The following is a 12499-nucleotide window of genomic DNA, read 5'->3' on the forward strand; positions in this document are numbered from 1 at the left end:
TTTGGGGGGGGTGGCACGCCCTCATATTGTGAAACTGACAAGCTAGCAGTACTTACTGCGCATGTTTGACTCCCAACAGAGATGGTACAGAAGTGAGATGCCTCACTCTGTAGCTAAAACAGAAAGCTCAACACACAGGGTGAAAAGAGGAGCTGCAGCAATGTGCAGAACAACAAATCTGTGGTGTTTTCTGAACATTAAACCACATAAACCTATTCTGGTACAACCTCTAAATACAATTATGAACCTGAAAATGAGCAGAATATGAGCACTTTAAAGCAATGCCAATAAAGCAGAGCATGTTTTTCTCCCATCCAGGAAAGTTGTGTGGAAGGGCCAAACCAAAGCAATATCTGACCAATATCTATCTAACAAGATCTGGCAATGCGAGACAAACAAGCAGTGGAATGATAATTAATAATGTTGAACGTAGTCAGTGACAGAGTGAACAGAGATGAAATGGAGAGAAGATAACTTGTTGAAAAGACAGAGGATGGAGGTGGCCCTGTTGCTCTGGATGGGTTTTGAAAGTACTACCATGGCGGAAGTTCAAAAGTTAAGAGGTCTCCAGCGTGTTTTGGGTATGTTTTTGTTCTCCTTTTGTTCACAAGTTTTTACAAGTATCTTTGGCTTACTTGGCAGTCAGTGGCAGGTGGTGCTTCCTGTGGAGCAGACGCAGTTCACTGAGCAGGTTAGTCATGAATAAATGTGTGCTCGGAGAGGTGCGTTCCAGGTTACTCCTCAGTGCCCCTCTGAGCTGCTGTCTCCTGCCCCCCTGCCCCTGCCAGCCCCCCCATCCCTTCACCAATACCTATTAGACAGCCTTTCAGGCTGAGCGGAGACCCTGGTCGGCGGAGGGTGGCGGGTTCATGCTCCAACAGCGATCAACCAGAAGCCGCTGCCCATAGAAGGAGCAGCGGCCTTCGGAGGGTTTCAATCTTGTGGGAGGGGGGGCTAGAGGAGATGTTGTGTGGAGGAAAGGGAGGAGGGGTGGTCCCGACTGCAGAGCCACAATCAGGAGAGGGGTTTATAAAGGCTGGAGTGAAGTTTTACTTGAGTCCCAGCCAATCTTGATAAATCACACCAGATTGAGGGTTGCACACCAAGTGTTTGCTTGTGGGAAATGTGTTCGCTGAAACCTGTACGCTCTTTTACTGGGCTCCCACATTGACTTCAGACGTAAGGTACCGATGTAGTTAAGGTGCTGAGGTCAGACATATAATCTCACTCCTGTTTCTTTGGAACCTATTTTACTGGTAATGCAAAATAAATGATGGCTGCTCATCCAAAAACAATAGCAGAGAAGGCCTATGTAAGTTCCAGAGGTATTTACCACTCAAGCTCTCTCTTTAAATTTCCCCACAAGGTGGCATTTTATAAACTGTTCTTTTTACACTTTAACCAAGAAAAAAGGAAAAAGTTGCTGCATATATAAGCATAGAGAAAGCATTTGTGTGTTGTGCATTTACACATATTTAAGAGGACTATGCACTGAACACGCACACATTCATTCATGCTTCCATGCATATATGGTACATGCATGAATACCTAACTGCAGGTGAGGAAATAATCAGGAATACACAAATGCCATTTATGTCCATCTAAGATGTAGATAGTAGATACATATACAAATAAATGAAAGTATAGTAACTGAATTTACGAAAGAGCTTTGTCAGTTTTCAATAAAAATCCATTTACAGTGAGTATAGGTAAGTAAGCTACTAATTGTGTTGTTTGAGTGTGTATGTGTGTGTATCTGTGTGTATTTGTTATTTTATAACCAAAATAACAAAATAACTTCTACTTTTACCAGAGTAACACAATTATCTGTACTTCTTGAGTAAAGGAAAAGAACACTCACGTTGCTCTATGCCCACTGACAGTGCCATCATGCTGAGGTCTAAAAAGTGATGGGAGTGGCTAATGAGTTCATTCTTTTAATGTGGATCCTCACATGTCCCCTAGCTTCCTACACTGTGAACTTGTGTGTGTTGAGTTGATTTTAATGCCACCGTAAGCGACCGTGTGATGGAGGAGGGAACATGAAGCCGCAGTCTTTAAACGCACACACATCTGCTCATGAAGCTTCAGTCGGCCCACACCTGTCCTGCAGCAGGACGCACGGCACGGCACGGCACGGCACGGCACGGCACGACCACCCCTTCTCTGACAGTAACCGGCTCAGTCCCCGCAGAATCGAGCGCTGTCCCTCTCTAACATGTCTCCAGTCATGGGGAGCGCCGAGATCAGGACTGCGCCACTATGCCACGGGATTTAACAGAGGAAGCGAAGGCACAGCTCCGCGGAGAATATCCAGGTGTGCGCGGATTATTACAGCAGCAGAACGGCCGCGGATTGCGTCTTACACTCACGTCCATGATCGGGAGGGCGAGTAAACTTCACGGCAAAGGTAAGACTCTGCAGACTATTGATGAAAAATGTTGCTGGGAACAGTCTGGGAGACCCCCGACCTGGGTTCAGTCTCAAAGTTTCTGAAGCCCACCAACCCCAATGCAGGACACCATCCTTTAAAAGGCAACTAGGATTTGTGATATTGGTCTATTTCAAATGCAACTGACTTGACTTGAAAGGTTCAAATTGCTATGTCCAACTATAGAGATATAGATGACAGTAATGGAGGAAATTGTAAAAATGTCCATTGGCTTCAACCTACATTTCACACGCCTTTTAGAGCTATTGACAGAGAATACTCACATTTGACAGGAGAATATTTAAAGTAATATACTTCCAGTATACATCACCAAAAAAGATATCATTAAAAAATGTTTGTGTTATTATACTATATCTAATATATAATATATATATATATATATATAGTATATATATATAAGAAAACCCATACAATGAATAGTGCAATACTGAGACATTTTGGTCTCTGTCTCTGGGACATACAGTAGCCTAACTGGTCTCTTCATCTACTACTTACTCATCAGTGATTGCAATAGATTTGAAAGCTAAAATGCATTACTGATGATTTTGGAAGGGCATATTCTGTGGCATATATGGAAGTTAAAGTCTAGTTTGACTTCCCTAGAACAATAAGTCATCAAATCCTATATGGAAAGAATACAACTATGTACTAAATGTTTATGCACGAGACCCATCCCTAGCTGACAGCATGCCAGTGGCTCAGACTCATGAGATATCATTGGAGTTCCAATGATATCTCATAATTCCACAAATAAACAGGAGGATAAGGCTCTGATGCAGCCTGGACAGTTGCTTCCATTTCTGCAGGTACACAGACGGGAGAAAGATGGATAATAACGCCAACTTCTATTCATTTCCTTGAGGATTTCTACTGTATAACATGTGCAAGTGTGTGTGTGTGTGTGTGTGTGTGTATAGTATGCATAGTATATGTTTATGAGACTTAATGGCTAAGGATGTTATCCCTACAAACATTGTTCTGGGGCAACTGTACTTTTTGTTTAATAGATCAAAGTGAGTTAATTAGTGTTAAATTCTTCATCCCAACAAATTGATTTGAATATATCACTATTAAAGTAAGTGTGGAAAGAGTTTACCATTTTTGGGGGACAATTGCATAATAGGAGTCATTAGCACATCTTTGTTATTCTAACATACCATACACTGAGGGAAACAATGCTTTGTTTACACTGTAATTTCTATAATAGCAGCTTTTGTCTGTTTCTCATTATTTCCACTTTGCAAGAGAATATATGTGACAACTCGGTTTCATGTTGAGAGAGTGGATTCTGAGGAGATGGAATCGGAGAATGAGTTTGGAATAACGTTACATACAATGATTTGTTGGACTGAGTTCAACTCGGCAGTGACTTGCTCCCCTGTCCAAGTGTCTATTTTAGGTACATTGCTGTAATGTGTTAAGGCAATATTTAACAGCTCTCAGAATTGTTTACAGAATCCAATCTATTTGCCAAGAATATTACACGTGGGAAGAATTCCACTTCAGATGCTTTCACTCGATAAGCTTTTATCTGGACAGGATCACGTACTGTAGGTTACACAAGGGACACATATACCGGCGGGCCAGTTTTAAAAGTGCTACATGTTGTACATATTTGACTGATTGATTGATTGATAGATAGATAGATAGATAGATAGATAGATAGATAGATGGATCCATATATAGACAGATGCATAGACTGATAGATCTATAGATACATAGCTAGTAAGATATATAGATAGATCCATAGATGATAAAATAGACAGACAGATAGATGATAGATAGATAGATAGATAGATAGATAGATAGATACATATATAGATAGATACATAGACAGATAGATATATAGTACATGGCTAAAGATAGATAGATAGATAGATAGATAGATAGATAGGATAGATAGATAGAGGGATAGAATAGAATAGATAGATTCATATATAGTTTATAGAAGATTGGGATAGATCTATATATAGATAGATAGATCCATATATAGATAGATACATAGACAGATAGATATATAGATACATAGCTAGATAGGTAGGTAGATAGATAGATAGATAGATAGATAGGTAGGTGGATCCATAGATAGATAGACTTTTATTGATGCCACAATGGGAATTATATTTGCAACAGCAGCAAAATATCAAACAGTATATATATATAGTTTTATATATATATATATATATTAATTAACAAAATGTACAAGTGTAGACTAAAATATACAACCCACATATATAGTATATATCACAAAATAAGTTATGTTTAATGTGAATGTTGTACTTGTCAGGTGGCCAGACGAAATAACTATTTCTATTCTCATGAACCTCCCACCTGTGCACCGTGCGCTCCGCTCGTCACTGAAATACCACGCAGACGGGCAAAGAGAATTCCAAGGTCAGGAAAATACCAAAGTGTCGGAGCGCTGCCTCTACAGTGAGCCACTGTTGTCAGGTTTACTGAACCAACGTGAGCTACAACTCAAACTGATATGGACTGGTCCCAGAAAATGAACAGCTTTTACTGGCGTCAAACCATCAAGGCAGATTTGTAAGGGAAGACTATATTCTTGGTTGTCAGTGTTTGGTTCATTTTGTAAAAAAAAGTTTAATGAAATCTTCAACTTGCTACATTACAAAAAATAATGCAAAAAAATGGTTAGTATAACAAAATGCAATATATGCGCAGAACAGCCAATAGCAAACATGGGTGTAAATCTCATCTAACAGTTGGGGGGGACAATAAACATGAAATTTCTGAAGAGCAATTTTTGAAGGGGACACACATACTTGTAGAGGATATGTGTATACAGAGGAAAGCCTTAATACTATCACTGGTGTAGCATATTGAGTATGAAAACTCTTGTTCATTACATTTCACTTCATAATTGCAACCGCATGTGTTGTATTCATTGTCGCAAAACGTTCCGTATATAGTTTGTTTGTTACCATGACAACACCATTGATCTGAAGCTCGATGCTTTCATGTAAATAGTTTTCAAATCAGCAATAAATAAAACAATTTTTGATCAACTCATATCAATTGCATGCTTAAATAACATACCGGTTAAAGCCCCGCACATTTCAAGAGAACCCGACCCACTTCCGGGTTCAATCTGACCACTTCCGGTTTAGGCCCCGCCCAGTCCGAGTACGGATCCGGATACAGATAATTCATGTGGTAAACAGATACAGATACAGATAATGCTGTACTCGCTCATCCCTACTAAAAAGCGAGCCAAGCGGAGTTGCAGAAGTCAAGTTATTTTTGAGACCAATTAGATTACAATATTAAGTAAGATTATTATGGAATTTTTGCCAAAAATAAACTGCCTATACCACAGCTTTAAGTACACATGTCAAAAAGAAACACCAAAGTGTAGTTTACAATTTATACTACCTTGTGACTTTATCATTTTCAAGTATTAATTGTAAAAAGGAAAATAACTAGAAAAGGTTGCTAGGTAGTTAGTCCAAAGCTAGTCTTTGGCTAGTCCCCATAGCATTCCGCGATGGGAGAAAGACGTGCTCTGGTTTATTGGCATTTCTTTAACCCTCATGTTGTCCTTGGGTCAAATTTGACCCGTTTTCAGTTTTTTTATCATAAAAAATGGGCCTTCAAAACAAGTGCTGAAAATATCAACATTAGAAATATCAAATAACTGGAAAAAAAACATCTAAAAAAAACACCCACAACATTGAAAAAGTGACAAAAAATGTAAGAAAAAGCAATAATAGTGTTGACATTTTTTTTTCCCCATAGTTGACGGGAAGACAACCCAAGGGTTAAACCAATCACAATCGTCATGGGTGGCGCTAAGCTCCGCATGGGGCCTTTGCAAAATAGTCTCTGGATTGAACTTGTTTTGGTGGCACACGTGTACATTCAAAAGTAGTTTTGGTTGTGCAACAGATATCTCTGGAAACTGGATTTACCCTGCAGAGATCTGAGGAGCAGTTAACCGTAGTCCTCATCAATCCACCTGAGTTTGAAATTCAAACTCGGATATCAGTGAAAGACATGCATCAGGCGGAATTTCCTGCAGCACCGGAGCAATCCTGGAAGTGTAATGTTGAGGATATAGACTAGTCTAAAGCAGGCAGATCTAAAACACGGCTGATGGGGAAATCACTTTTGAGACATAAGGCAGGTAAATCAAAAGTGTTTATGTAAAATAGTCTTACTTTGGAAAAACACCAACACTAACAACCACTGCTGTCAGATGCTGCTGATCATCTTGACCATGCCATCCTTTGGTTTATCGTCTCTTTTAAAATAAATGGGACCATAATTTACTAAATGAACATAGTGCTGTATTAAAAAAGACATTAGCGATTGAGTCTATAAACTTATTATCAAAATGTTTACTGAGGTAATAAATCAAGTGAGAAGTAGGCTCATTTTCTCATAGACTTCTATAGAAACACACTTCTTTTTAGAACCAGTGGAGTTAGACTGGGGAATTTTGTCCATTGTTATGCTATGAAACCCTTTTGTGTGTGTGTGTGTTTTAATGTAGCTATAGCAATGATAACATGGCACTTCTTTACTTCTTACCCCCTCTGTGGGGCAAATCTGGTGTTTCTACAACCCCCCTCAGAGGGCAGTTATTGCATGGTGGCATTAGGCAAGGCAAGGCAAGGCAGCTTTATTTGTATAGCTCATTTCAGCAACAGGGCAATTCAAAGTGCTTTACACGAAATCAGTTAAACAGATAAAACACAAGTACAAACAGTTAAAAATCATAAGCATTAAAAACTAATAAAACACATGAATAGACAGTTAAAAACAAAATAGAAACATTAGGACACATAAAACACAAGAATAAAAGTTACAGTGCAGCATAAGAAATTTAAAGAAATGAGCAGTCATTTAAAGAAAGGCAGCATCAAAAAGAAAGGTCTTCAGCCTTGATTTAAAAGAACTGAGAGTAGCAGCGGATCTACAGGTTACTGGGAGTTTATTCCAGATATGAGGAGCATAGAAACTGAAAGCTGCTTCACCCTGATTAGTTCGGACTCTGGGGACAGAAAGTAGACCTGTCCCAGATGACCTGAGAGGTCTGGGGAAGAGTCATGCAGGATAGCATATAGCTTTATTGCAAAATGTGCTAATGATCAGCAAAATATGGCGGGCACAGAAACACTTCACAGCAGCTCACGTTCATCAGACGTTGATCATTTATGCATCTATTTGCTTTTAGAGAGAGACCACCTAGGAATTCTTTATTATAAAAAAGAATCTTAGTAAAACAAAAAAGTGATGATAGGGAAATACTAGCAAGTTTTCTTTCTGGAAGAAGAAAGAATGTCCACTAGTCTTAGTGGTTTAATGGTTTACCAAGTTTGTTTTATTGAGATATGTTGTGGTAGGGTAGTTTTTATTATATATATATTATATATATATATATATATATATATATAATATTTTAAAAGGACAATTATTTAGCCTTTTGTCAATAATACCTGAAGGAATTGTTTTTCACTGTGACAGGAATTATCCATGCCATATTAAAATCAAATCACAGACCTGCCATTACTTAATACAAAGCGCTGTCATTAGTATTAATGAAGAGGTGCAAGGAGATAGAAATGGGTTGTCCATGCCCAAATGAAAAACTATCATCTGTGTTTGCTCAGCCATGACAGAAACTGTCTGCTGTTTTAAGGAACTCTCAATCACAAATGTGTCCATCCGCTGGTATCTGCCATGATAAGGTCTGTCCATAGTTCTGTCCCCCGAGCTGTGAGATAAACAGTATTTATGAGATTGACAATTGGGACACTTGGCAGTTGACTTAAAACCATGCCGGTGTTACAGGGTCTCCCTTTCACTGGTCTGTATTGACTGTATTGATTGAAATTCCACTTCTGGGAATGTTCAGGTGCTGCTGGAAGCCCGTCTTTCTCCCACCCCGGAATGCTGTGGGGACTAGCCAGACCCTCCTTCTCAGCGATGTGGAGGAAGGTCTTGCAACGTGAGACTAGCTTTGGACTAACAACCCAGCAACCTTTTCTGGTGACTTTCCTTTTTACAAGTAATACTTGCAAATGATGAAGCCACTTAAAAAATGACAAGGTGTAACAAATTGTAAACCACATTTTGGTGTTTTTTTCCCTCTGTAATTAAAGCTGCGCTAAAGTTTATTTTTGGCATTTTTGAGCTAACATTGCATAATAATCTTACTTAATATTGTAATTTAGTTGGACTGAAAACTGCAACTCCACTTGGCTTTCTTTTTAGGCTTCAGAAAATGAAGCCGCCATGGAAGACTTCAATCACAGGTCCTTTCAGAGAGAGCGAGCGTTGCTATTGGCTGCTCTGCGAATTCATTGCCTGAGCAACAAAGAGGGGAGAGCTGCTTTAAATTCTGACGGGTTTTTTTTTTTTTCGCATTGTAGCCTACTGCAACTTTAAGATTTTTATTATTAGGATACTTGTTACTTTCAAATAAACCAAAACACTGACAACAAGGAACATCTTGGGTAGTGCACTGTGAATCCACCAAAACAAGTTCCTTCCCAAGGCTATTTTGCAGAGGCACCGTTGCTCCATCTGGTGCTGAGCACCGCCCAAGACAATTGTGATTGGTTTACAGAATGCTGTGTGATAAGTGAGACCTTTGCATTGCCAGACCCGTTCTGTCCTGATGTTTTGGCTCCATACTAAAGCTCCGTCTCCTAGAGACCTCCATGGTGGCCCTTGCCTTCACCTTTCCAGTCTCTGGGACTTCTTTGAAGATTGTAATCATTACACAATCTCTGTGCACAATAAATTGTTGTTGTTTCATTGTAGTATAGGTAATTGCCAATGTCTTATTTCACAACCCAGATGAACCTCGGTGAAATGTCTAATAAATGAATCTTCTGTTAACTGATGTTCCCCCAGCTGTAACATTTTATTTGTAATAATTCTGAATGTTGTAAAGATGATACAATCCTGAAAAAAGAAAGGGATTAGGATATGAAGATTCATAACAACAGCTTTACTGAGTAAAGTAAGCCGTGTAACAGAATAGGGGCTGTAACATATCTGCATGCTAACATTCTGTTTTGACCTGTTGGAGCTGCACTGTATCAGCTTGTGTGTACTATTTTCTGTAGAATGTGAAAAAAGGTGATGTCTGTGGCTTTTTGTAAGTTGTCTTTGGCGTAATAATGTGGAAGGCTTAATATGGAAGCAAAGGATAGAGTTAGTGCACTTCTACCAACACAAAGTTGTAGGAGTGACGGCTAAAGGCATTTCTGTAAACAGAGCTAACATCTTCCAGACCGCCTAAGACGCTGACGTCCTAATTAGCGCTCTTGTAGTCTCGCACTGCCAGACCTTCCTCCACAGAGCTGCGAAGCAAATTCCGGCCCTTCCACAAAGCATTCTGGGATGGTAGAAAAACGTGCTCTGGTTTATTGGCATTTCTTTAAACCAATTACTTTTAAACCAATTGCTAAGCACCAGTCGGAGGCACCGTGCCTCTGCAAAATAGCCTCGGGAAGGAACTATTTTTGGGGGAACGTGTACGTTCAAAGGTTGCTTTAGTAGCATCAGAAAACTCAGATTGGACAGATAGTCTAGCTAGCTGTCTGGATTTACCCTGCAGAGATCTGAGAAGCTGTTAACCATAGTCCTCAGAAATTGATCATAGTTTAGAACACAAAGAAAGAGGAAGGTGACGGACATCCGGACAAAATGAGTGGAATTTCCAGCGACACCCGAGCAAGCCTGGATGAAACATTGTTGATATAGACTATAATTCCTGTAAACTGGGTCAGATTTAAGCGTACAGTGTCAGAACAGTAAAGTACTAAACAATGGTAGCAATACAATGGTTTACAATTATCTAGACTTTGTTAAAAAAAACTATATAAATTATAAAATATCTGAATTATATAAAATATTGTGTTTTCAGAAATGCCACCCTGACTTGGTAACTTTTGAATGGAAACTAAGAAAAAAGAACAAGCCCCCTGCCACATGCCCCGGTGGTGGAAGCAGTCTGCCGGGGGCTGAGCTCACAACAACACATCAACATCTGCTTCACAGCAGTCACGCAATCCAAACAGCCCCACCTCATTTATAAAAGCTCAATTTATATAAAAATGTCTTCTGGACATCTATCAAGAGGTTCAGAGAGGGTATGCTGGCTCTGTGTAGACACGTAAACATGGTGAGGATGCATTTTGTTCCAAAGCATGTGTGAATGGATGCCAGTGTTAGGGAATGAAACTGACTTTGATCACAAAAGGATGGACTTTCTGACTTGCTGTAGTTCCAATAATTAAATACTCCATTCATCTCTCTTTGTGGGATCACAGGTGGCTTCAGAGGTCGTTTTATTCTTCACACTTGAAATTATGTCTGTTGCATTTGATTCCAAAGCTAAAACGCTTTCACGGCAAAATTATGTGAAGGGACATTTCAGAAATTTGCAAATCGTCCAATAATCCAGTTCTCTGCTGTGCATACAAACTTTGAGTTGATATCTCAGTATGAGCTAGATGTACGAGTCATCCAACCACATCTAAAAATGAGTGGCCACACTCAAAGGCAATGTTTAAAGCCTGCTGTCATAGCATCCAGTGATGGAATGTAACTAAGTACCTTTACTCCATTACTGTGCTGTACACATTTCCGGTACTTACTTACTTTGTTTGAGTATTTTCTTTTCATGCCAGATTCTACTTCTACTCCGCTACATTTCAGTGAGAAATATCCTACTTTTTTACTCCTTACTGCGTAGTCTCTGCATGATACAAGCCTTCCATGATTGCTACCAACCCCAATCCACGCAGTTGCTGGTAGCCAAGGAGGATAAGGAGGATTAAAAAAACATGATAGACTTGAGTGTTGGTGCAGGAAAGTCACCGGACGCCACAATCTTCTGAACATAGTCATACTGAGAAATACAGTGTGGTCTTAGTACTTTTACTTAAGGAAATGATCTGAATACTTCTTCCACCACTGATAGCATCCTCTGGCTACGACTCTGTGTCTTGGTGTTGTTGTTTTCTAGGATAGCCTCTTCAGCCTCTTCTTGAACGTAGTCAATGTTCAGACTCTGCTTTTTCCACGTCTAGAACTGACCGACAAAGTTACAAAACTTGGCGAGCACAATCCACACAATTCTGTTGCATAATCCATCTGGAAATGGATTTTTCAATCGGCATGTACTGTAGGCAAACAGACATGCGTTTGTTGTGTACTTGTATGGATTTAAAGTATTACATTTTTCATTTTTAACCGGAGCTGATCAGACAATCCGCTTGTTTTGACGCAGGTTTTTACAACCCTTAAGATTTAGAAGGTGTGTGTGTTGGCTCCTGTGTGACCCTCTGCACCCTACAATTAACCATAACACCCTTGTTTGATTAAACCCTGTTGATACTTTGAGTTTTTGTGTATCTTCACAGAAGCATAGCTCCAGCCTTAAAGGGATACCTTTTATATTTATTTGTTTAAAGGTTTATATTTTTTGACCAACTTTGTATACTAATAATTTGGGTTATGGAACTATGGTAAACCTCAACTTCCCTTCTATCTTAACAGCATCCAGATCTCAAAATGTGTCATCCAGTGGCTTTTTGCTGGCTCCAGGGCTGTTGCTTAGACTGTACCGTAGTGCCTCATGTGTTTACTTTGCATTAGATGTGTACAAAAGCCTCAGACAAGCATTTGCGTATTTTTAATGAATGTAAAAAATGATTTTGATGAACTTCAAAGTCTATCCCAGAAATGCCGTCAGGTTGTAGCACAGAACATCCAGACAGAAAAGATTTTCCCTCAGGGGGATGCTTGTGTGGTTTGGTTCCTGAGGAATGCAGGGAGAGGACGAGCATGGCCTCCCTCTGGTGACGTTGAGTCAAACTTCAGCATTTTTGTCTGAATGTTTCACATTGTCTTTCTCACTGAGATGTATACAGTGGACATATTTGTGAAGCAGAAATGAAGTGTGCGTAATAGATGAGGTCTGGTTTGACCTTTTTCTAAGGAATTAATTTGTTTATTACTCACAGACACTTAAAGTATGGGTGTGTGTGTGTGTGCGCGTGTGTG

General features: G+C 39.5%; 1 protein-coding gene across 1 annotated transcript in view; it reads left to right on the plus strand.

The window, feature by feature from the left end:
- Nucleotides 1–379: 379 nt before the first annotated feature.
- artn (artemin) overlaps nucleotides 380–12499 on the plus strand; it is a 37619-nt gene continuing 25499 nt past the window's right edge. The window contains 1 exon segment of the mRNA XM_032526452.1: nucleotides 380–581. Within this exon segment, the coding sequence (XP_032382343.1) occupies nucleotides 455–581 (127 nt within the window). The 5' untranslated portion in view covers nucleotides 380–454.

Source organism: Etheostoma spectabile, chromosome 9, assembly GCF_008692095.1.
Source record: "Etheostoma spectabile isolate EspeVRDwgs_2016 chromosome 9, UIUC_Espe_1.0, whole genome shotgun sequence".
Taxonomy (NCBI): Eukaryota; Metazoa; Chordata; class Actinopteri; order Perciformes; family Percidae; genus Etheostoma; species Etheostoma spectabile.